The sequence below is a fragment of the Haliotis cracherodii genome, unplaced genomic scaffold (assembly GCF_022045235.1).
Source record: "Haliotis cracherodii isolate W230 unplaced genomic scaffold, xgHalCrac1.p SCAF_11, whole genome shotgun sequence".
Lineage (NCBI taxonomy): Eukaryota > Metazoa > Mollusca > Gastropoda > Lepetellida > Haliotidae > Haliotis > Haliotis cracherodii.
Window position 1 is genome coordinate 24,967,368 of NW_027266266.1, and position 26,558 is coordinate 24,993,925.

The window sequence follows — 26,558 nt, forward strand, 5'->3', positions numbered from 1 at the left end:
TTAAAATACATGTTTCAAGTAAAATACTAACAAAAGGCTATTGAGAAAGCATATTTTCAATTTATATGATCAAACATAAAGTTTAAAAAAAATTGATTTTCACATTTTGTCAGTTTGAAGGCTAGGCTCCTCCATAAAGGCCCTGAACACATCATTCAAAAGACAAGGCTTAAAGCTATTTGTTTGTTAATAGTTAATGATTGTAACTTTAACAATAATTTAACAAATACAATGAAAATATGGTGACAATTACACAGTAATATATGAGAAAACATTGATGAAGTTGTATTATCGTTAGCTTGGTAAACAGAATAACCATGTCAAGCACAAGGGGACCGAGGAGAACCCATCCTGACATACACCACACCTCCATGCTGCCAGCATCCCTCTGCTCGTCATGTGTAGTAGTTGTACAGACACATTACCATGCACTACTAACTTCCAGTTGCAATATATATGAGTTACAACACCTGTTTCATAGACCAGACAGTTATTAACTAAACTATACAAATAAACCTATCAGCTTGGTAGAAGTATGTGATATTACAGTATATTGGATTGCAGACATATTGATTCAAACAAAGTGCATTGTAAGGAATTTCCTTTAGCAATTATTTTGTTTACAGATGTTTTATCAAAAGCTTTGATCTGTACCAACATATGTAATATATCCTTCTTTATTTAGGTTAAATTTCCAAAATCAAAAAGATTAGTAGGACGAGATTTTTTTCCCCAATTCTCTAAAACTTAACCTATTAAAGGATCAAAGAGGCATGCAAGATCCGTGAAGCAAGAGCAACAGTTGCCGTCAGGGATTATAGCTAAAATGGCACCTCAGGAAAACAGCACCGATTGGCACAAACGTCTCCTCGTCTAAAGCGAAAACGGCTACGATTGCCTGGCAAAAATGGCACCTTATTTTTTTTTTACCTTGGTACTGAAAGACATGAAATAAAACTCACAAACCTGTAAACACAAATAACTGTGAAATGTTAAAACAAATTTACATTAGAAACTAGCCTCTACTCCAATTTACTTGCCGACTCTGATTGGGAGGGGCAACTAAACTTTTTGTTTAAACATTACATAGTTTGAAGTAAATTAAATTATATTAAACCCACATGGTCACTTGCAAACACAAATAATTGTGAAATGTTAATTGCCTTAAAACAAGTTTACATAAGAAATTAGCCTCTGTTCCAATTGATTGCAACTAAACCTATTGTGAAAACATCACATGCTTTGATTACCTTTACTCAAATTAACCGTTTTGCTGAGATGCTGTTTTAGCCTGCACCCGTATGCGGCTATGCCGAGTAAACTGCAGTCTTGCCTAAACTACTAATTACCTTATTCGACGTAATAAGCGCCTATGGGTGCTCTCAAAATTAGAGATAGTGGGCTCTTATTAGAATATTATTTTGGTGAAAAAAAAAACAGAGTTGAAAGATAAATATTGTGGTTTATGCTGACAGCCTAAAATGTTTATATACGACATATATTTTTCCAGAATTTAATTGCCCATAAGGGTGCATATAACACTCGAGTGCGTATTATACATGAATAAATAAGTCTTGTGTACATTGATCAATCGGAAGGGGTGCTATTTGGGACTGTTCACCAGCCAATATATTAGCAAATATCGCCATGGGCACTTATTAGAGCGGGGCGCTTATTAAGTCGAATACGATAATACACTGGACACAGCATGGAAAACTAATGTCATAGCTAATAGTAGTTTTCTGCCTGCTATAGCTCATTCATAATTGGTCTTCACATACATTTTTCAAATTACCTTAAATTTATCAAAATATTTTAAAAAGTTTATAAATGCATGGTCATAGATTTCATTATAAATATATAAACTCACAATACCTATGTAAATTCACAAATTGATATTGACATATGTTATAATAATTATGTTTAACTCACAATTTATGACAACGGTTACACATGCCACGCGCCCACAAACATGCACTGGTGTTATGACAACTCATCACTTATCTAGCAGTAAATTAACAAGATAATCTAAGTACTGTCGAGCTATCTGATCATTCATAGATTTCTTTTTCGTATTTGTTTTATGAAAAATAATATATGTATATAGAATCTATGTGTGTACATATTAAAATGAAACCTACCTGCATGCTCTCTCGTTTATCAGAGAGCGTTGCCTTACCTCAAAATGAACAATAAGATCAACATAAACAATTATTATCAGATTAGCCAAGGGACCTCTGCACCCTAATCTGAAGTACTAAGATTAACACCTTAAATTCCGGGCATTTAGTATTTCATTTAAAGTTATGCCATATATGTAAGGTTACAAATTTTTAAATGAATGAATTTTCAATGACAATTTATTATTGCATATTATTAGTTCCTCTTGTAAATTGTCATCTTTATTCTCAGCGAAAATATGTTTGTTGTTAAATACGTTTCATTATTCGGTCTTTACCGGAAATTTAACAACAGAGAGTTATTTGCTCTTGGTACGGCAAAAAATCGACAGTTTGATTTCATGTTACAGAATAGGATAGAAATTCTATAACTGAAGAGTAAATGTCGGGTTTTCTTCAATTAAATAGCCTTTTCAAGTTCAACACATATATAATACCGGTAAATATTAGGTTTGAATTTTAACTGTTAAAGAATATAGTCTCCCTTTTCCGAATAATAGATCAACAAAGTGCGATTTCTTCTTTTGATAATAACCATGCCGGTCACGTGGTTTACGTAAACTGCACGTCGCGTCCATCTTTGTGCGCGTACAAGAAACGTGGTCCAAATGAAACTTTAATAATCGAATGAAGTTTTGAACGACACTTCATTTGGAATCCAAGGTAATCTATGAGGAAGTATGGTTTTATTTTCCTTTGGAAATAATTATATTTGCATTCTTCTTCTAGTTGATATGACTCTAGTTCTGGGCCTACATATCTCTGTTCTGTGTGAGCAAAGTTTCTAGCCCTAAATCTTGCAGGCCTAACGGATTTTTATTGATAATCGCTGTCATTTAAGCTGCATGTCGTTTAGAATCGTTTAAAGATGGTGGGGACGCCAATATATTTGAGTTTTAACAGCGCTTAATAACCATTATTCAACTATTAGTGACATTTGGAGAATCATAACTTGTTGATAAACAATCCGCACCTTAGTGGCATGCTTTGTGTCCAGAAACGCCACAGTTTTCGACAGTTAACACCTGCAGACTATCTTTCCATCTATCATGCAAAATAAGATGCGCAAATTTGAAATAACTGAGGTAAATATTTGTTTAGAATGCAGTTTCCTGTTTGCAATGAAATAAAATGTAGATCACTGATCTCCCGAGCTGTTAGAACACAGACTTGTTATATAGGTCCGTGGTTAGGCTAACCATGTCCACTCATTTAGGGTTGGGACAGGTAACATCGGTCAGGTGGGTAGAGAGTAATATCTGGGTACCCACATGACTACCCGGACCCGGGGTGCAGGTTAGTCACATGGTATATATTTTAATGACAAGAATTCACTATATGTCACTAGTGTTCGCATTCCTTTATGTGTTTTATATGTGTCAGTCAGTGTATGTGACCCTCCGACGAGAAAAACTTTCTCATATCCGTCATTTTGGTTTAGTTAGCAACCGGCAGCTTACATCAATAAATAAAGACTGGTTTCAGTGCAAAGCCTGCGCAAAGATACATCAAGAGACAAACCTCAGCCTAATTGTTAATGCTATACGCAACTTAAATATCGATCGGCTGAATGGTCGTGATTTCCGTGTCAAGATATCACACATCAAAACAAATATAAATTAAACTGCTGTAAGTATCTGCTCGTCCGTCAGGACGAGTATTTGATAATTTTAGCTTGCCCGACATCAGTTACCACTCGTAAATACAAGCGGATGAGTGGATTTTTCGAGCCCTGCAACCAAACAACATAATACTTGTTTTACAAGAAATACTCTTGTGACATATATTCCCATTTGCTTTGGGACTGTTATTTCTACAAATCCAATAAAAAAACCAGTTCTGTTATCAGTAGTTTCATCGGATACATGTTGCTGTGATTGGAAAGCTCAGATTGATGAATCGAAACTGTGTACCTGTTCAAAGTCATGGTGGACTTGACAGTACATACCTCAGATTTTATAACGTGTTTCTCTCTTAATTGAACCTGTTGACTTTTGTTTCAGAAGCTAACCTACAAGGATGGCCTTCCCCTATACAGTTATAGGGCCTGGAGGCCAGCCCTTCTTGATCAGCCAGCCAGTTTTACAGCAGATAGTAGTACCTATGGCTCCCCCGCAACAGCAGCCACCAATGCCACATCCTCCACAACCCCCTCCCCCTCAGCAACCTAAAGTGCCGGACTACATGTCAGAGGAGAAGTTGCAAGAGAAGGGTAAGAGACAAGAGGAGTACTGCATTGGGCCTTAAGAAAACACGGATGTTGTTCTAATAACTATTACCAGAGCTACAGATAAGCTGCATATTTGTGTAAAATACCCCCCAAAACTGTTCAAAACCCTATTACTTTCAATTAACTTGCTTACAGAAATTCATGACTTAAATGGAATACTCATTTGTTTGAAAACAGCACGCGTAAATACCCGTAAATGAAGCTTTTCCGAAACACAATTACGAGCTAATTTACTTTCCGAGTCAAACCTATATTTAGAACTGTTATATACATATAAAGCATTGTTTCATTTATTTTTTAAATCTCAAAATGCTTACTCATTTTGGGAAAAACCCAATAGGATGATGAATAGATGAGTGAAAAAATATTGGTTACCCAATGAAAAATGTAATAGCCCAATTATAATGGAAAACTTCGGGGGGGGGGGGGGGGGGTTGTTGGGGAACCCAATCAAAAAGTTATCTGGAGCTCTGCATAACCCAACTGGCCATGTCCTTGGTTTAACTTGGTTCTGCCATTTTATCACTAGAACGCTGTTCGTGACCAAAATATATTACACTTGAAAATATTTGTCAAACACTTTATCTTTATTTACAGCAGTTACAGACATGAGATATTTGTAGGTTTTTAAAGAAAAGAAATAAAGCCTACCTATTTTGAAAATAAATGTTACCCTAACCACATTAGTCTTATTGTACCTTACAATGAAACACTGTTAATATGAGCCAATCTTGTAAGGACACCAATCTCGTTAAAATACAATCTTTTTTCTCCAATACAATTCCTCTGCATGAAGATCTGACAGCCCTCCATTGGACTAGGAGCTAGCATCATGTGAACTTTCCAATCAGCGTCAAGGCTTTTTAATTCTTTTCCACTAGAAAAATAAATAAATTTAGTGAGGTCATAATATCTAATAATCTCTTTTTATGCATTCAACATTTGGTATTTGCTTGTTTATGCTAGATCTATAAATATTTTCTTAATCTTAGGATTGTTGCTCATAGCTTTTATGTCTTATATAATATTTTGTTTTGAAAACTATTGGTACTTGTATTAGCAGAATCCATTTTTCTAGTTTGTGCCATATATTAGAAACAATTTTACACTTATAAAATAAATGTTCTATCGTTTCAAGTTTTTTTTGACAGAATTCATGTAAACATGGTAAAGGTGAATCAATATATCCTATTTTAAGTAAATAATTACTAATTGGTAGTATATTATGTGTGATTCTATACTGTAGCCATTTCAGATCGGTACTTTGGGTACACTTATTTGAAATATTGAAAAATTTCCAACCACTTTCAGTGTAGTGACAACCAAGTATTCGTTCTCATTTACTAAAACAAGGTCAATGTACAAATTTGGAATTTAGAAGGTGATTGTCCAGCCATTTGCTTTCTATGATATTGCTTATGTGTCTAAGATTAAAACGAAATATAGGGTTTCCTTTACGGCTCTTTTAACACCTTTTTAAGTTAAGAAATTTGTTGCTAAAGATTATTTTGTAGTGATTTTTTCATAAGTCCAGAATCTGCCTTTCTGGTGCATAAGATCGGGGGGGGGGGGGAGGGGATTTTTTCATCTTCTGATGACTCCTCTTATAAAATGCGTTTTCCTTCAGCTCGTAAATGGCAACAGCTTCAATCCAAGAGATATGCAGAGAAAAGAAAGTTTGGCTTTATTGATGCCCAGAAGGAAGACATGCCCTCAGAACATGTGCGGAAGATTATCCGAGATCATGGTGACATGACCAACAGAAAGTTCAGACACGACAAAAGAGTGTATTTAGGGTGAGTTTATCCCTTGACATGTGTAATTTGAAATATTAACAGTTGTCGGTGATGTGCTTTATATGAAATTATATCGTGTACCATACTCTTTCAAAATAAGATGCCATCTTTAAAAGATAATTGAAGAACCGCTACTTATTGGGACAAATTACTTGACACATAAATTTACTGCATGCCATAAAGTCCCATGCAAATTTGAAACCATGTCCCCAACATGAAATCTACCTGCCACAGGCCTACAGACAGGTGCTTACTGCGAACACTGGGTATGACAGAAAATGGTTTGTTGTATTGCTGCGATACATTGGTATTTTCAATTTGTCATTGTATCGCTGTCCTCAGTATTGACAACTAAAATCTAAAAGTTTTGACCGGGGGGGGGGGGGATTCTTAGGCACTATAGTATCTAAAAATAATGATGCTTATTGGGAGAGGTGATCAATGAGTATCCAGTGGCTACAATTAGTTTTACAATTTATCACTGTGATGACAACCTGACAAGCATATATCTGATTTTCTGTGTGGTCAACTGGAGTCTGGGAGATATAGCTGTTATTTAGAATGTTCATTATTCCTGATTCTCCCAGATCATCAATTAAAGCTATGTGTAACAATGTTTTGTAAAATCTTCATTTGTTGCCAGTGCCCTAAAGTACATGCCGCATGCAGTGATGAAACTGATGGAGAACATGCCCATGCCGTGGGAACAGATCCGTGACGTCAGCGTCCTCTACCACATCACCGGAGCCATCACATTCGTCAACGAGATACCCTGGGTCATTGAACCAGTATACATTGCACAGTGGGGGTAGGTGTTCAAGTCAAATAAAACTTTTCTTCATGGGAAATTCAGTTATAGCCTCAAAGAAGTTTGTAATTCTCTTCATTCAGAAAACTAAATTATCCCATTGTGATTAGACTTCATATTAAACTAGTCTGGTCTGTGACAAAAAGAAAGTGCTTGACTAATTGTGACTTTCTGTAATTTTGTAGAACAATGTGGATCATGATGAGGAGAGAGAAACGTGATCGGCGTCACTTCAAACGTATGAGGTTCCCACCCTTTGATGATGAGGAGCCACCTCTAGACTATGCTGACAACGTCCTGGATGTGGAACCTCTGGAAGCAATTCAGATGGATCTTGACCCAGATGAAGACAAGGATGTTGGGGACTGGCTGTATGAACACAAACCACTCATTGACTCAAAGTAAGTACAAATTCAACTTGTCATGTTCAGGTGTACCAAACTCTTCAGAGACCATTTAACAAAGGGGTGGGGTGTGTGGTTTAGAATTGTCTGTTGGTTCAAGTTTCAACTCGTCACTCCGAGGTCACTTGTTGGATTCCTGTATGGTTTGTGAAGTACATTGTTGTCTCCTACCATGATGTGACTGGAAAATTGTTTATGGAGGCTGAAAACTATACACCCTCACCCTTTAGAAAATTGATTGTCTTTTTATTTTCCATGTCAGTTACACCGAGGATTCATCTAAAGGGTGAAATAAAGTAATGAAATTTATGCATGATTACTAAGTGATACTTTCTCATGGAAGTCAGAGTTGCTCTTATTGATTTTCATGGTTTGTGTTAACATGTTTATTTAAAATATTTAAAAACATGATGTTTGTTCCGTGTTCTGTTAATATTGCAACAGGTTCTTTGGGACTTGATAATGTTCATGTTAGTTAAGTTATGATCAGTTTTATATGCTGAACTAAATGTCAGTACTCCTTTTCCTCCAGACATGTGAATGGCACAACGTACAGGAAGTGGAACCTGACTCTCCCCCAGCTGTCGGTGCTGTATCGACTGGCCAATCAGCTGCTCACCGATCTGGTCGACAGGAACTACTTCTATCTTTTTGACCTCAAGTCCTTCTTCACAGCCAAAGCTCTCAACTTGGCCATTCCTGGTGGACCCAAGTTTGAACCTCTGGTCAAAGATAAGGACATGCAGTGAGTACAAAGTCTACGCTTGGTCCCGGCTTTTGGTGCTGTGTAGGTGGTTTTGATATGGGGACTGGGTGGAAACATGGACTGCGTAGTATGTGTCATTCTAGGAAGAGTGACCAGTCATTTCATAGCTGTATCCATGGAGATTTTGGTTTGGATGAGGTCCACAGCAACCTATGCTTGTACAAGAGGAATACATGGATTGGGTAGTCAGGCTCATTGACATGGTTGATTGCATGTGAAGATGCTTCAGTAATGTGGGACATAGCTCATGATATCAGTCACTGGTTTGTTTTTACAGGCTGGCTTTATGGAGCAACAAAATACAAAAAGATTTCGTCATCAGTTTTGTTCCAACCAATAAAAAATTGTTTATTATATTTTTAATATTATACCACTACCTAAAAGGGTGGGGTATATAGTTTAACCAAGGAATTGTCCATCTGTCCTTCTGAAGACATTTTTTTTTTGTGTGACCTATAACTTGAAAACTACTTTATAGATTCATTTCAAATTTGAACACTTTCTATACCAGAAGGAGAGGTGCAATGCAAAGTTGGATTTCAATATTTGGATTTTCTGAAAAAATACAGCATTTTTCCATATTTTGACTTGAATTGTTTCACTGAAACATTTGTGCAATCTATAATATGAAAACTACTTCATGGATTCTTTTCCAATTAGGGGTACAACTTAAAGAGAGTTACAGTGCAGAGTTTGTTTTCAATATTTGGATTTTCTGAAAAAATGCAGCTATCTTAAATTTTTTAACTTAGAATGTTTTTACTGCAACATTTGTGCGACCTATGACTAAAAAAATACTTCATGGATTCTTTTACAATTGGGGGTACAGTTTCTTTACCAATAGGAGAGGTGCAGTGCTAAATATTGCTTTTTCCATGTTTGAACTTGGGCATCAGTGAGCCCTTCTCACTTTTTGTCTTCTTTTCCTTCCTTTTGTGTTGAAATTTTTTAATCACTTTTGAATTCTTTTCATGTTGATGAAGCTGAGATCAAAATCCTTCTTTTCTTGTGATTTGATGAGGGTGGTTGTGTAGTGTGTAAAATGTTTATCTTATGAATGGTTGAAAATATGAAGTCTATGTCAAGCAGCTTTTTCTCACACCTGATGGACACTGGAATTTGATTGTGGGTTGGACAGTCTATTAATCATACAATTAGAGAATTCAGATATGTCCTATACACTTTATGACAATTTTGTTCGCAGTGATGAGGACTGGAATGAATTCAATGACATCAACAAGATCATCATCCGGCAACCAGTGAGAACAGAGTACAGAATTGCCTTCCCATACCTGTTCAACAACATCCCGTTCCAGGTCCATCTCTCATGGTAGGTACACTGTAGGGAGACAAGTCTTTGTTTTGATGGATTATAGGAATACAGCTGCAGTTAAAGATTCTTTGTGATAGTGCCAATCTCACAACTAAATCATAATGACATAGTTAAAATAAGATCCTGTAGAGCACACATGGACATCGCTTGTTTAATAACCTTGTGAAAATGTAGGTTAAAATGTTACATTTGTTATGCACAGTATGATTTATAACGTATACTTGGTGATTCCAAAATTGAATGGAATGTTATCAATCTCAATATAAAGGAAATTGGCAAATTCAAAATTACATCTTGTCAAGTGAAAATGACATTCACTGAGTTTGAAAATGGCTCAAAAGTATTCTCTGAAAAGCGTTCAACATATTCTTGGGATATGCATTGCTCATCAGCTTCACTGGTGCCTTTAGCTATTTTGAAATTGTTCTAAATTTTATTTTCTTATGATTCTATGGAAACAATTTTGACTTTGCCTCAAACAAGGGTAGGGTTTGCTTCCAGGCCATAACTTGAAAACCTTTCAACATTTTTCAGTGAAACCTGGCATATACCTTGCTCTATGTTTCTAAATTTTATTTTGTTATGTTTCCATGGAAACAATTTGTACTTAATCTCAAACAACTGTTCTCTTCGTTTCCAAGCCACAACTCTCAAACTAACTAATATTTTGACATGAGATAATACATGTGAAATAAGCACATGCTTAACTATTGCCTTTTCATATTTTTTAATTTTTCTAGTTTTTGATTTGTTGTTTCCACGGAAACAATTTGGGCTAAGTCTCAAACAAGTGGCGTTTGTTTCCCGCCAAAACTCAACACCTAATGAATATTTCTGCATGAACCATTATGATGATCTTTTCAGGCTATAATTTGCTATTATTGTTTTTTGGTTAGATTAGAAAGGTTAAGGTTAAAATTAGAAAGGTTATCAAAAGCAGTAATTATTAATAACAAATGAAATAGAGTAGTGACTTGCTGTAGATATTCAAGTCGACATTGAAGTGGATTTGAATTTTCCGTTCTTCCTAATTGTTTTCTTGTGAAAAGTTTGGATGTGTGTTGAGTAATTTTGTGATTTCATGAGACAGGTGAGGAGGCATGAAACTAGTCCATGAATCCTTGTGTCAAATCATGATAGATCAGACCTGCTACATGGTATATTGGTTGACAGTACTGAGTGTGTGCAGTCACCTGCTGAACTTGTAGTACAACTTGCTGGCTCAAGTTTTGAAGGAACCGTCCAGATTCAGATACTGTGGCAGTTGCCCAGCATCCTCTGCTGCCAAACACTACATGATTATGACCGATGACTGTTTCAGGTACCATACCCCAAATGTTGTCTTCATCAAGACGGAGGACCCCGACTTGCCGGCGTTCTACTTTGATCCTCTCATTAACCCCATCTCACACAGGAACACAGTCAAGGTAATGCATGAAGGAATGTGCCTTCACATGGTCAGATGTTCATTCTGGTTAGGAACAAGGGTTCTCAGGCACCGTTATAATTAACAAAACATTTCCAAATGAAACACTTTATTGTGATACCTTGAATCTTGTTTGGATCATGTCCTAAATAGCATGACATTTACTGTTTGACTTTATCAATGGCTGATATCAGATTAAAGAAAAAAGTGATAAACCAGTAGCTTCATCTCCATCCAGCCTCACATCATTATATCATTCCTAAATACCTACAGTCGATGCAACTTTGTTTCTTCATGAAAAACAGTATTAAGCATTGACCAACCCAACATTCTTGCTTCATGTACCACATCCATTGTCAGTTACTATACAGAGATATAAAAATATGAATAAGAAATAAAATGACTCTCCTTTTTGATAAATTGGCTGAAAATCTAATGAATTATTGTGGTCTAGCAAAACCAACTTTGAACCCGGAGCAATTTTTAATTTCTTTTACAAACCTAGTGTGCAAAGATTTTGTGGTTTCCAATGATCAGTGAGATACAATCTATTCCTTTTCTCTCAGGGTACAGAGCCTCTGCCTGACGATGATGAAGAGTTTGAGCTGCCCGAGTTTGTGCAGCCATTCCTTGCTGAAACCCCCCTGTACACTGACAACACAGCAAATGGCATTGCTCTGCTGTGGGCACCACGACCTTTCAACCTTCGGTCGGGAAGGAGCAGACGAGCAATGGATGTACCGATTGTCAAAAACTGGTAGGACATTGCTTGTGTTTGTGAGTGAAATCACTCAACTGGATTGTTTCTTTTCATGCCAGATCTATTTGTTCTTGTTTTACGAATGAGCCTGCTGTCTTTTGCATCACTGCGAAAAGCTGCAATATGCTGATGCGGCATTAAACAATAATCACACTCAGTTTGATTAGAAGTCTTTTTGTTTATGATTTTGGGAAAATAACACATTCAAGGTGGTTTCGGAAATTACCTGACAGCATTACGTCTACATGGATTGACCAAATAAATCTGTATGTTTTACTTGTCTTGTGATAACCAAAAGAGTTCTTTTGAAGGAATTTGGATTTCATTTCACAAGCTCTTCGGAAAGGAAATATTTAGATATGAAGGATGATTTAAACAGTGTGTAAGTGCCATTATCAGACTGAGTATGTCCTCCTTCAGGTACAGAGAGCACTGTCCAGCCGGCATGCCAGTGAAGGTGAGAGTGTCCTACCAGAAGCTGCTCAAGTACTATGTTCTCAATGCCCTCAAACACAAGCCACCCAAGGCTCAGAAGAAGAGGTAAGTCGCAATATGTGATGTGCTGGTACTGCTACCAAACCATCTTGTAGAATGCCATTTGCTATGTACGTCAGTTTGCAAAAGTTGAGATAATATCTGGATATTTGACATCTGTGATATTGCTGAGTGGACTGTCAAACAACTTGATCACTCGCTGACTTTATTGACATAAAGCATTAATGCCAAGGACCAAATATTTAGTTCCCATTGATAATTTTTGGGAAGCTCATTTGTCAGGTCCCGGGCGATTAATCCATTAGTTAAAGTGTTTGCTTGTCAGTAGAAGGGTCAGTTTAAGTTCCTAGCAGGGTAAAATGTGTGAAACCCTGGTGCCCTCTGCCATCACATTCCTAAAAGCAGTGTAAAACCATACTCAAACACTTGGTGACTATCTTCAAACCCTTTCACATTTTCCCTTTTGTATTTCAGGTACCTGTTCAGATCCTTCAAGGCTACCAAATTTTTCCAGACCACACAGCTGGACTGGGTTGAAGTTGGCTTGCAGGTTTGTCGTCAAGGTTACAACATGCTTAACCTCCTCATCCATCGTAAAAACCTCAACTATCTGCATCTGGACTACAACTTCAATCTGAAGCCCGTCAAGACCCTCACCACCAAGGTAATGCCACTGGACTGTTTAACATGGCCCAGCTCCTCAAAGCTGTCTTCAGGCTATGTGTGTCTTATGTCTTTGGGGAAAAGGGATGTGGTATTAGTGTGAAGTCTTAGGTAGCAATATAAAATTGTGAATAGTCTTAGATAGAAGTGTAAAATGGTGAATAGTCTTAAATAGCAGTGTAAAATGGTAAATAGTCTTGGCAGTGTAAAATGATGAATGGTCTTTGATAGCAGTGTAAAATGGTGAATAGTCTTAGCATTGTAAAATGGTGAATAGTCTTAGCATTGTAAAATGGTGAATAGTCTTAGCATCGTAAAATGGGGAGTAGTCCCAGCAGTGTAAAATGATGAATGGTCTTTGATAGCAGTGTAAAATGAATAGTCTCTCCAGTGTAAAATGTTGAATAGTCCTAGTATTGTAAAATGATGAATAGTCTGAGATAACAGTGTCAAATTGTGAATTGTCTTAGATTGCAGTGTCAAATGGTACAGATCTTGTATCAATATGTTTGAATTAGTGTCTGTTTAGTAATAACAAATGACATTGGTTCAACCACCTTGTGTCTGAATGATGTAAATACTTAAAAATAGCTATGGTTCTCGATATTACAGAGATTAAAAAAACAATTTTTATGCATATTCTGCTTCATGTTGTGTCCTTTCTTTTGAAATAGGAAAGAAAGAAGTCCCGTTTTGGAAATGCTTTCCATTTGTGTCGTGAGATCCTACGTCTGACCAAGCTTGTGGTGGACAGCCATGTGCAGTACAGACTGGGCAATGTGGATGCCTTCCAGGTACGTACAGGGGACAGCAGTTCAACTATTACTGGTTTTGTCTAGTCATGGCTTTATTCCTCCCAGGCCACTCTGATCAGCCTCAAATACGGATGATTACTGCATTAAACAATTACACCCTCATGACACTGAACAGTGTCAACAGGGGTCAACTATTTATTGTTTTGGCTGTTGTTAACAAGCTTAAAAGATACGTGTCATGTAGCCAAGACTTCAAAATTGACACATATCTAGGAAAAATCATTGGATTTCAATCAAACCCTTGTGGGTGTATGAACCTTCAAAGTCAACTTTCTTGGCATTTTAGTGTATGAAGCCTTTGCTTGCCAGTACTCAACATTGATGAGTTGACTAAGGATGCCGCTGTTGGTCTTTGAACTGCCCTGATTTGTTACTTACATTACTCTGTTGATGTATTGCAGCTGTCTGATGGTATCCAGTACGTGTTCGCCCACGTGGGTCAGCTGACCGGCATGTACCGTTACAAGTACAAGCTGATGAGACAGATCCGGATGTGTAAAGATCTCAAACATCTCATCTACTACCGGTTCAACACAGTGAGTAGAAACTAAGTGTTACAACCAGGGGTCCGGAAACCGTCATATGCGCCGGACATGTCCGATTGGGAATCTCAAATGTCCGGTTTAAAATATTGCTTACCGGACATTTAAATTTTTCTGTCCGGACATTTTAAAAAGTATTGTCCGGACATTCTTAAATTTTGACCGGACATGATCAACAGTTAGGACTAAGCAATTTCTGTCTGCAATTGTAACACAATGAAGATTATCTACACTGACAAGCTTTGTTTGTTTTGATTGCTGTAAATACATCGTACCTAGAATGATAGTCCAATCGGTCAATCACTGTAATAGGCAATAAACTGAGTTGACACTGATTAATCGAGGATTTATTACTGAGAACATCTTGTTAATTTGAGTAAAATGTGTTTACAACTGTACATAAATACCTTGCATCATCGATGTACCTCATTATCCTCACAATGCTACGATACATAACCTCAGACAAGAAGCGAAAGCGTGACGACAGCCAGTCGACCGATGCAGATCAGTCGAGCGGATCTGACAAACCCACAAAGTCTGAATGATCATTTTGTAAGTCGTGGCAAACGACTTTCACTTGGTTGACATACAATGAGGATTTGCCGATTTTATTGTTTTCAGTAGCTAGTTGTATATTGAATCTTGATTGACCGCCATTTTGCTTTCTGTGACGATCGATATCAAATTTTTTTATGGTCAATAATTAAGTACAGATGAAAAAGTATTCAAATAACTATTGCTATCAACGATAGTTTAGGATTTATGATTATATTATCTGTCTTGTTTTTAAATAATCTTTAGTTTAAAAAAAAACTTTTCCCGTGAGGTCACGTGATAACCAAATATGGGATAATAGTCTCGATCCAAATGTTACAACGCGTACACTTGAGCAGACTCATGAATATTAATTAGACCGTTCACAACGTTGACAGATCGTTATTATAACAAAAACAAACGTATGTTTTCCATATATATCTAAAATGATATTATTTGTTATTAATTGTCCGGTGAATTAAACAATTTAAATTGAAACAATTCATAATTCATCATATTATGAATACGTAACAACTTGTAATTTGTGTGTAAAAAGTCGTACTAAAACACGCTGTTTGAAGGGGGCGTGGCATTAATGTAAATGTCCGATTGGGATTTTAAATTTTCCGGACCCCTGATTACAACTGAATTACAGTTTATGGTAGTGTTTAACCCAACCCTTTCGAAGTTTCTGAACCAATGGGAATTCGGGTTTGTAATCAAGCTATGCTGGTCATAAAAGGTGACTTAATGGATTGGTTGGTTAGACTCGGTGACTTTGTTAATCCCAAGTACCCTGACGGGAGTGGATTATTGCTCATATTGATCACTGGGTTGGTCTGGTCCAGACTTATGTTTGTTTTTGCACACTGATATACGTGAAATACATATTAAAGTATGGTAAAACCTAATCACTTCAAAATTTGTTCACTAATTGCTGCCATTGTTCCCCAGGGCCCAGTAGGCAAGGGTCCAGGCTGTGGAATCTGGGCGCCCGGTTGGAGGGTGTGGCTGTTCTTCATGCGTGGAATCACACCCCTTCTGGAGCGTTGGCTTGGCAACTTGCTGTCCAGACAGTTCGAGGGGCGACACTCGAAGGGGGTGGCCAAGACTGTCACAAAACAGAGAGTGGAGAGTCACTTTGATCTGGAGTTGAGAGCTGCTGTAAGTAACACAATTGTTGATACAGGCAATCCATTCATTTACAATAAGATTTTAAGAAATGCAAAACATAGCTGTTTATATAATATGATTATGATTGACTTTTTATATTAAAGTACATCCATTTTACCTCAGAGCATAGATTGCTTGCTGCATAGGAGAAACTTGGACATGTTTTGTCAAGCGATTGCAGCAGTATATTAGCCAGCAGCATGTTCAACTTGACCTGGGGATCATCTGTCCTCAATGTTATCTGACAAACGTTTTATCTGTGAATGTGATGTGCACATACTGACCAAATCTTTGTTCCAATGAGTTTATTCCAACTTGCAAACAATTCATTTCAGACTAGTAGCTTATGTAACATGACTAACATTTTAAGGACATTTGACTGTCACTTGTCATGGATTTCTGATGATGGAACCCTGAAAATTGAAATTAAAATATGTTTCTTTACAAGATTTTAAAATCTATGATACATTTTATGCAGGTAATGCACGACATCCTTGACATGATGCCAGAAGGGATCAAGCAGAACAAGGCCAGGACCATCCTGCAGCATCTGAGTGAGGCCTGGAGGTGCTGGAAGGCCAACATTCCATGGAAGGTGAGAGTGCTTTCACTTGGTGAATCGAATCTGGCACATTATAAAAGGACATTATGGTTGTATTAGCCTGTTCACGAGGTTCATGTGGTAACAGTCTGACTGATTCTGTGTCATTGGTGCTCATTCTATTAGCCACTTGCCTGAGGTACAGATAATATTATTTACAGGCTGTCATGCTATTGCAGGAGTTTTGCTGACTATTGTGTATTGTATGAGATTTTAGGAATGAGATGGTCGTATTAAGAGGGGAAATTACGATAATTGAATTCCATAGTTTTGATTTATTTAAAAAATGGATTTTTGTTTGCTTTTAGGTTCCTGGATTGCCAACCCCAATAGAAAACATGATCTTGAGGTTTGTGAAGGCAAAGGCTGATTGGTGGACTAACACAGCTCACTACAACAGGGAGAGAATCAGAAGGGGAGCTACAGTGAGTAGATAAGGAGCTTAGGTATCTTATTCCTCATGTAGCCAGGGTTAAGAATTCTATGTAAGATGCTCTGTAACCATGTCTTGAACACTTCTCTGCTTTTCATTTGTCTATAACAAACTTATAATTAGATTTTTATCCCTGCCATTCACTACCCCACACCCCACCTGCCTCACTACCCCACCTGCCTCACTACCCCACCTGCCTCACTACCCCACCTGCCTCACTACCAGGCACTCCTAACTTTCACAATTTTATTGACACATCTGTCAACAGTTGATGTGCACCAATACCTTGAACATTGTTGAACATCTTGTTTTCAGAAACTTTGGATTTTTTTAAGTTTGAAAATGGAATCCTTTTTCCTTGCATGAAACTTTAATAAAGTTTTGAAATTTCCTTCATCTCACAAGTTTGTAACTGTGTGTATCCCATGTTTACAGTGTACATGATTTTAACAGGTTGACAAAACAGTCTGCAAGAAGAACCTTGGTCGCCTGACCCGACTTTACCTGAAGGCTGAACAGGAGCGACAGCACAACTACCTGAAGGTAAGAGACTACTGGTGTCCACTTACTGGATTGAGGTAGGCAATAGAGAGGGTTAGAGAGGAGACATTTGGACATAAAATGGTGCATTATTTTGTTTTTGATCAGTATTTTGAAATTTTTCCTCTGTACAAATCAGAAAATATTGAAACTACACTATTCTTCAGGATAAATCCTACATTTTTGATGCAACAACTTATCTCGATGATGACAACCTGACAAGCATATATCTGATTGTCTGTGTGGTCAACTGGAGCCTGAGAGATAGAGCTGTTATTTACAAAATTCACTATTTCAGTATTTGCACTTCTGAATTTCTCATTATACTTGCCTTAAAGGATAGCCTGTCAGTGGTTCAATTATTCTTGTAAATGTTGTTGGGAATCGATCGTAAAGTCATGATTGATGTTTGGATCATCCCAACCAATTGGTTGGCATCATTTTGCTGTCTTTAAATGTTAAGTTCAGTATCACACATGACAAAAACAGCTTTTTATCCACCCGGCATATAATGCGGGCCAGATATATATAAAGTCATATCTCTCCGTCCGTCCGTATTTCGTTTCTGGTGCTTGAAAGCTGTGAAAGATTATTCATCCAAACTTGGTACATGTATCAACCAGGGGCTGAAGTGATGTCTTTTGCTATTGTGGGGGCTGGGGGTATTTGTCTTCTTCTAGACCCGTGAAGATCTGGAGTAGAATATGTCTTCAGCAACCCATGCTTGCCATAAGAGGCGACTAACGGGATTGGGTGGTCAGGCCAGCTGACCTGGTTGATGCATGTCATTGATCCCAATTGCATGGATCGATGCTCATGATGTCAATCACTGTATTGTCTGATCCAGACTCGTTTATATACAGACCGCCGTCATATTGCTGGAATATTGCTGAGTGCGGCGTTAAACAAATTGTCATCTTCTAAGGGCTCTTGTTAGATATTGTATGCTATTTTTAGATTGATGTAAGAAGACAGTTACTTATGTTATATATAGATATGCTCACGTGGTCTGTCATGTTGTAGGACGGCCCATACATCACTGCTGAGGAGGCAGTGGCTATCTACACCACTATGGTCCACTGGCTGGAGTCTCGCCGCTTCTCCCCCATCCCCTTCCCTCCCCTGTCATACAAACACGACACCAAGCTTCTCATCCTGGCTCTGGAGAGACTCAAGGAGGCATACAGGTGAGAAACAGACAGTGTACTACAAGCATGTCCCATGGGTTCTGGTAGGATGTTACAATATGTCCCTGACACTGTTGCTTGTCAGGAAAGGTGACTGTGGATCAGGTTGTCAGGCTTGGTGACTTGGTTCATTTTTAATCAGTGTATCCCTACGGCATAATACTCATAATATCAGTCCTTGGTATACCTGATTCAGACTTGATTATATATGAGAGCGCAGGTGGCCCGGTTGTCTAAGGTACTGCAATTTGCTCTGCAGAGTTGCATCCCTTGGGAACACCAGACAGCTCTGATCATTGGTTCGAATCCCTGCCCACCCTGATTCTGTTTCTAAGTTTGTCAGCACCATATTCATGCTCATGGGTTTCACCGAAGTGGTAAATGTTTGAAACCTGCATTACTTCGACTTTCTTCCCACATCAAGCAGAGACGCCGTGATATAGATGGGCTACTGTTCAAATCGTTGTTAAACCCAACTAACTCACTTGAACATGTACAGGTCACCGTGATAAAGGCGTATACAAAAATGTTTTATGTTAAAAGGGCAAGTTCACACGGAAATGAACCTATTTTTCTTGTACTTTTTCCACATTAAAAGTGTTAACCTAGAAGTGTCATAGACAAAAATATAAAAATATCACAATTAATCAACGTATTTTTCGCATTAAAGCTATTTATATTTGTCACATTTACCAAGTGTTCTATTTCCATAACAAAAACACCATGTCTTATGCCCCTTGCAATATGACGTCATTGGTGCCAATTGATAAACATTATGGCGTCATCATGGTTTGTTAGAGCCGCTTCACGTGGTGTAGGTACAGGTGTGTGATTCTTGCGTCTCAGATGCCAGCTAGCATTGTGTTATGCTGAGTCACCACTGCGCCGGAGTGTGTCGTAGGCTATGTTGTTTTACCCGCAAACTGGTACTTGATATCTTTTGCGTTGAGAATAGACAGGGACCCAGTTGAATTGGCACCAATTACGTCATAATCTAAGGGGGATAACTCAGGCCTGTTTAGCTCGAAAAGCGAAGGCCTCATAACGGCATAGCATTTTCACACTATAGTGAGCTTCCTACTTTCACTGTGAAAAAATTAGTGTATATTTTCAAACACAGATACGAACTAATTCTAAAATTGCGTTTTGTTTAGAAAAAGAAAGGAAATAACTCTTGCGTGTACACTTCCCCTTTAAGTGAATATGCAGTTTATTTTTCTGTGTCAAAATCAGTCTGTTTTGTAAACATTTGACAAACATTAATCTTGGTTGAATCAGTTTGGGTTTAAATGTGGTGGTTTTATTGAGGGACTACAGTTTAATACTGTTGCTCTTGTGTTCCAGTGTAAAGAGTCGACTGAATCAGTCCCAGAGAGAGGAGTTGGGTTTGATTGAGCAGGCCTACGACAACCCTCACGAGGCTTTGTCCAGAATCAAGCGTCACCTCCTCACACAGAGAGCCTTTAAAGAAGTAAGTTGAAGACAGCTGGTGACTAGTTGCCTTAATGATGTTTCACATGCCCCAAATGAAATGAACTTCGAAAAAGTAGAGCCGTTATCACATGTTGAAAGTTATATACTATTTGATATTAGCTACAGGTAATCGGTTAACAAGGACAGTTGTTTTGTGTGACAACAGGTATGGGTTCATGAAAGTTTTTCTTGAGATTGGGTGTGGAGAAAGTCGCCTAACCTTTTCAGGAAGTTTATGATATGTATACCTCTCCTAATAAAATACCCAGCTGGGATTTCCGGATCAAATTGCTCCCATGTAGCCTATGCTTAGGTGTTTACTAAATTAGATCATGGTCAGACTCAGTGACTTGGCTGATTGCATGTCACTGTACCCTTGTTACATAGATTGTTGCTATGCATTTAGTAAGTATTTGGCCTGGTACTAACAGTTATATTCAAGCCAATGTGATGTGACTGCTTTGTTTTTCACACCCATCAAAGTATGAAACTTTGCTGCTGCTTTAGTTGGAAGTGTTACTGTTCTCTTAGGTTGGCATTGAGTTCATGGACCTGTACAGCCACCTGATCCCAGTGTACGACGTGGAGCCTCTCGAGAAAATCACCGACGCCTACCTGGATCAGTATCTGTGGTACGAGGCTGACAAGAGACGACTCTTCCCTACGTGGAGTAAGCCCTCAGACTCAGAGCCTCCTCCGCTCCTGGTGTACAAGTGGTGCCAGGGTGAGTACCTCCACATTACAATGATCAACACAATACCATCTGGAGAAAACCTCAACACATACAATTGGTTGTTCCGAAAGGAGGAGCTGACAGTTTTTTATCATAACATCCAGCATGTACATCAAAGTTGTTTTTCCTTAAAGGGTGGCTGTACTCCAGTCTGTGTGGACCTATCCCCTGCCTTGACATTGTATATGCAGTCAAACACTGTTGTGTTGAAGGGGCCTACCTAAATACCCTGAGTTATCCGAGGTGTGACAACAAATGATAAATAAAGAAGGAATATGCAGGGACCAAGCTTTTACTTCGAGACAACCAAAAGTTCAACGCATCAAAGTTTGACACAAGGGTGTTCGACTGTAATACCATGTTTGAAACTTAGACCTTGTCTGTGTAATAAGGGTTGTCATTTACTGAATACTGGTGTATATCATATAATTTCAACCAGCAGAGCGACTTATTTGAGGGACAGGAATCAAAATTGCTGGGCCTCCCCAATCAGGCAAGCCTAGTCCTCCTTTAAATGAGAAGATTTATTTGGCGTCTGTTGTTACAGGTATCAACAACCTGCAGGATGTGTGGGACACGAGTGAGGGAGAGTGTAACGTCATGCTGGAGTCTCACTTTGAGAAGATGTACGAGAAGATTGACTTGACGCTACTTAACAGGCTGCTCCGTCTCATCGTGGATCACAACATAGCTGATTACATGACAGCCAAGAACAATGTCGTCATTAACTATAAGGTGGGACTGCTAACTGGACTTTGGCTCTGTTCTACTAAGCTATCTTTGTGCTATGACTGTCGTAAATCTGTATTAAGGGATCATTGAAGTGCCAAGATTGATATGTTGAATGACGTCAAACTTTGTAGAGAATGGTCATTGAGTAGTGGCTATTCTTACACTGAAGATTCTGTTGTGATCCTCAGGGATAGACACAGCCACTTGTCTGTAAGTCCGAGACTTGTGAACATCTAGAAGGGCTAGTTTCATTGCCCTGTAATCTAGTGATTTCACATAAACCAGTACCCAAAAGGAGCTGTGTTTGATATGACCATTGGTTTGTACTCTCCTGGAGCAAAATAGGGCTCCAGTACATGTGCAGTACCCCATGCTTGTCTTGTGTCAGATGGTTACCCTAACATGTGGATCATTGTTATACACCACTGGTTTGCTGAAGTTGATTGTGTCAGTCTGCTATCATGTGCCTGGAGACAATAAGCATAATATAACATTCTCATTCCCACTTACTTTGTTTGATGAAGCATCTGTAGTATCAGATTGTTTTCTCCTCGGTAATGGAAACAGTATTCACTGATTTTGTACTGAAATATTGCATTAGCAAAAGGAAATTCACATTCATAGCATTGCATGTTATACACACAGTAAACATTGCTCATAGATCACCTTTGTTCTTCCTTTGTAGGACATGAACCACACCAACTCGTACGGCATCATCAGAGGTCTGCAGTTTGCATCATTCATCGTACAGTTCTATGGGCTGATCCTGGACCTGCTCGTCCTTGGCCTACACAGAGCCAGTGAGATGTCCGGCCCGCCACAGATGCCAAATGACTTCCTCACATTCCAGGTATGAGATATTAGTTGATGACAGTTTGAGTCTTATGTCACAGATTTGTGGTTAGCATTTGAAGATCGTAGTACATCCCAAAATAGTAATAATGAATACTAAAGGTTCTTCCTGCATATTCTGGGTTTGTGTACTGGGTTTGTGTTTGCACTTCTGCCCGTGCAGTGTGCAGTTTAATCTTGCTCTCGCACCTTGCAATTAAATGGGTAATGTAGGGTCAGTGATCTATTTTGAGGCACATATAATTCTCTCACTGGGGGTATTAGTGGTCAAGTGGCCTTGTTCTGCATTTTTTTTTCGTAAGCAGCTCTTGTTAAAAATTTGGTTTGAATCACAATTTGACATTGCTTTGATCATTGCCTTTTGGGTTTAACCAACTTCACAAACAACTATGACCTCTATAACTTGGGATAACTCCCAACATGCCATGCCATCATTTGACTGAAGTACTGATCAAAGTGGTCCTAAACCCAATTGTTCACTTGTTTCTCTCTGTTCCAGGATGTGGCAACAGAGACAGCACATCCTATACGACTGTTCTCCAGATACATCGATCGTATTCACATTTACTTCAGGTATGTGTGTGCATTAATGATAATGGTGGATTTCAATTGCAGTCTGTAGATCATGAAGGTTTTTCGAGATAGTGACTATATTTTCCTTTTTAAAAATATCTCCTTCAAAGTAAATTTTATATAATGATTTCTCCCTTACAATAGGCCTATTGTACTCTATACATATTTATACGATCAATTAGTTTCATCATCCAGAATTACATTGGTTTTATAATGGTGGGCAGTGTTTCATTTCAATGTTTTCTGTGAAGATTTACTGCTGAGGAAGCTCGTGACTTGATCCAGCGCTACTTGACTGAACACCCGGATCCCAACAATGAGAACATAGTGGGTTACAACAACAAGAAGTGTTGGCCGCGAGACTCCAGGATGAGGCTCATGAAGCACGATGTTAATCTGTAAGTTTAAAGCATTACTTCTTAGCTGGAGACATTATCCCCTTAGGGATTCTTAGAATAGACTAGGTCCGCAGCAACCTATGCATGTAAGAGACAGTTAAGTATCTGGTTGTGAACCTGCTCTGAATTAAACACAGCTGGTCCATAAATCAACTGCAAGTGTTTTTGAGATGAAGATTTTCAGTTGTTGCTGACTAGAGGCTGTGTATAAACCTCCATTGGTATACCAGGCTTTGATCATTTTGATTGAATTTACAATTACAGACTGCAAAGTCTTGCTGTATATTAAATAGAAATAATTGTTCTGCTTTATTGCCAGAGAGGCATTGAACTTTAAGCTCCCATAATTATGAATGGGAAGGAGTGTTGCAAAGATTTGTCTAATAGTGTAGTTCCAGTTTTGCCTAAATTATCTGTGCTCATGGGTTCCAAAAAAGCTGTAATATACTTACGACTTGTGTAATTTATGGATTTCCACCCACATTAAACTGATGTGGCGTGATATAACTGGGAAACTGGTGCAGAACCCAGCTTACTTGTAATGGTTAACACTGCTGTCGATCTCTTCTAGGGGTCGTGCGGTATTCTGGGACATCAAGAACCGTCTGCCGAGGTCAGTAACGACGATACAGTGGGAGAACAGCTTCGTGTCTGTGTACAGCAAGGACAACCCCAACCTCCTGTTCAACATGTGTGGCTTTGAGTGCCGCATCCTTCCCAAGTGCCGAACCACTCACGAGGAGTTCACACACAAGGACGGCGTGTGGAACCTGCAGAATGAGGTGAGTTAGAGATCAAGTGTCATCTGTGATGGTCCAATTGATCATGTCTCCATTCTCCCTTGATATGAACACTTGACAAAGTGAATTCAATATGTCTCATATAAGCAAGCCTTGGATATATTATATCTAATCAGGAGACTGTTATACAGTCAAGCCTCGTTAATCCAACAATCGGCTTTATCCGACACTATTGATGGCAACCGATTAAATCAGATCTATTTAGACCCGTTAATCCAACAGTCTCGCACTCCGACTCTGACACACCTAATGTGCAACGAATTACCGAAATCACTCATTACATCAGTTTTGACATTTTCATTTTAGTTAGACGCTTCACTTTTATTTTCGCTTCACTTTTCAGCGATTCAGTATCTTCTTTATACATAATGAATCACACATTTGTATGACAAATCGTGTTAATTTGTAAAAGGTTACGATAACAGTAAGTGAAATATCTAAATATTGAAAACAGACTCCATTTCCCTTATGGGCCACCGTTGTTATGTGATCATTACTGAAGTGCTTACAATTTGTGTATGGGTTGGTGATCCTATGTTTCCCTTGTGTCAGGTGACTAAGGAACGAACAGCTCAGTGTTTTCTGCGCGTTGATGAGGAATCCATGCAGAGGTTCCACAACCGAGTTCGACAGATCCTCATGGCATCAGGATCCACTACATTCACAAAGGTGAGAGAGAAATCTAGGCCACATGAACGCAATCTGCACATTCCTGCTTTTTTAAAATCTTAACAGGTATTATTTTTGCACAGATGCAGTTGTGTAATGTGTGACCAGTTGTCATTGAAAGCATGCATAAAATGCTTCTGATTAAAATCAGTGAGGAAAATGAAGTTATCTCAGCAGCCATTGATTGAGGTTGGTAGGTTCTTTTTATGAATGTCATGTTCCAGTGACAGTTTATGATTTATTTGTTTGTTGTTTAACGCTGCACTCAGCAATATTCAAGCTATATGACCTTGATCTGTAAATGATGATGACGTGCATCAACCAAGTCAGCGAGTGTGACAAACATAGTCTTCTTTTACAACAAGCATGGGTTGTTGAGGACCTAGTCTTACCCGAATCTTCACGTGTCTGTTTCATTATAAAATATCCAAAGATGCTCCATTAAAGTTTCTGTGCCTCATTCTTTCTCTGTCCCCCTTACTAAAGTACAATCACTGCTACTGCTGCCCCAGTATTGCACGGTAACACCACCACTATCGTGTTAAAAGTTGTTTGAAAGGACTGTTTGAGACAGAATGGATAAGCCGATACTGGCATAATATGTGCCACTTACCACTGTAAGTGTAGATTGTGGGTCAACCTTTGCTTGTATGAGAAGACTATTTTGATAGGTTGGTAAGGCTCAGTGACAAGGTACCTCAATGACGCTGGACCGCGGCGAACACAGCAGTTCTATGGAGTTTATCTCTGTGATGACAAGATTACAAGCATATATCTGATTGTTTGTGATGTCGACTGGATTCTGAGAGATATTTACTTATACATACATTACAAATTGTTCATTTCTTTCTGTGTATTAGATTGGGTAAAAATATTATAGACAGATTCCTGTTAATGTAATTATTATTTGTCCCATTCAGGACAATTCTAGGGTTTAAGCTAGCTAGACAACAAAACAAGTAGTATGTTAAAATACAAATTTATTAATATTTTGGCAAAAATGGGGACTGACTCGGTTGCAGCTAATGAGAATGATGATTTTTGAAAGAGAGCCACAGAGAGGTGTCGGTGTCCTGGGGTCGAAGACCCGGACGACCTCTGCATTGTCCTGGGGTGCTCCTGACCCAGCCTAGGGGTATCCGGACCTGGGGTCACAGCGACCCGGTCATCCCTGGGATCTACCCGTCCTGGGGTCATAGCTACCCGGACTATCCCGTGGTGTGAATGTGGCTGCTCCCTATGAGTTGGGGGGGAAAGCCCAAAATGAGGATGGGAGTTTGTAAGAACGAGCAACCGAGAGCCCCAAGGACTGTTTGAGACAGAATGGATAAGCCAATACTGGCATAATATGTGCCACTTACCACTGTAAGTTTGGATTGTGGGTCAACCTTTGCTTGTATGAGAAGACTATTTTGATAGGTTGGTAAGGCTCAGTGACAAGGTACCTCAATGACGCTGGACTGCGGCGAACACAGCAGTTCTATGGAGTTTATCTCTGTGATGACAAGATTACAAGCATATATCTGATTGTTTGTGATGTCGACTGGATTCTGAGAGATATTTACTTATACATACATTACAAATTGTTCATTTCTTTCTGTGTATTAGATTGGGTAAAAATATTATAGACAGATTCCTGTTA

The 26,558-nt window shown here is 38.5% G+C and overlaps 1 protein-coding gene across 1 annotated transcript in view; it reads left to right on the forward strand.

The window, feature by feature from the left end:
• The first annotated feature begins 2,732 nt into the window (after positions 1 to 2,732).
• Positions 2,733 to 26,558, forward strand: part of LOC139456355 (pre-mRNA-processing-splicing factor 8) — a 39,297-nt gene continuing 15,471 nt past the window's right edge. The window contains exons 1-26 of the mRNA XM_071238004.1: positions 2,733 to 2,843; positions 4,184 to 4,392; positions 6,038 to 6,206; positions 6,850 to 7,014; positions 7,200 to 7,415; positions 7,951 to 8,163; positions 9,389 to 9,514; positions 10,839 to 10,944; positions 11,510 to 11,700; positions 12,124 to 12,243; positions 12,673 to 12,862; positions 13,536 to 13,655; positions 14,078 to 14,212; positions 15,707 to 15,916; positions 16,404 to 16,520; positions 16,835 to 16,951; positions 17,413 to 17,502; positions 18,523 to 18,686; positions 20,031 to 20,157; positions 20,691 to 20,883; positions 21,440 to 21,627; positions 22,310 to 22,474; positions 22,976 to 23,049; positions 23,301 to 23,447; positions 24,019 to 24,229; positions 24,800 to 24,916. Of these exons, the coding sequence (XP_071094105.1) occupies positions 4,200 to 4,392; positions 6,038 to 6,206; positions 6,850 to 7,014; positions 7,200 to 7,415; positions 7,951 to 8,163; positions 9,389 to 9,514; positions 10,839 to 10,944; positions 11,510 to 11,700; positions 12,124 to 12,243; positions 12,673 to 12,862; positions 13,536 to 13,655; positions 14,078 to 14,212; positions 15,707 to 15,916; positions 16,404 to 16,520; positions 16,835 to 16,951; positions 17,413 to 17,502; positions 18,523 to 18,686; positions 20,031 to 20,157; positions 20,691 to 20,883; positions 21,440 to 21,627; positions 22,310 to 22,474; positions 22,976 to 23,049; positions 23,301 to 23,447; positions 24,019 to 24,229; positions 24,800 to 24,916 (3,864 nt within the window). The 5' untranslated portion in view covers positions 2,733 to 2,843; positions 4,184 to 4,199. The remainder of the gene's footprint in view (positions 2,844 to 4,183; positions 4,393 to 6,037; positions 6,207 to 6,849; positions 7,015 to 7,199; positions 7,416 to 7,950; positions 8,164 to 9,388; positions 9,515 to 10,838; positions 10,945 to 11,509; positions 11,701 to 12,123; positions 12,244 to 12,672; positions 12,863 to 13,535; positions 13,656 to 14,077; positions 14,213 to 15,706; positions 15,917 to 16,403; positions 16,521 to 16,834; positions 16,952 to 17,412; positions 17,503 to 18,522; positions 18,687 to 20,030; positions 20,158 to 20,690; positions 20,884 to 21,439; positions 21,628 to 22,309; positions 22,475 to 22,975; positions 23,050 to 23,300; positions 23,448 to 24,018; positions 24,230 to 24,799; positions 24,917 to 26,558) is intronic.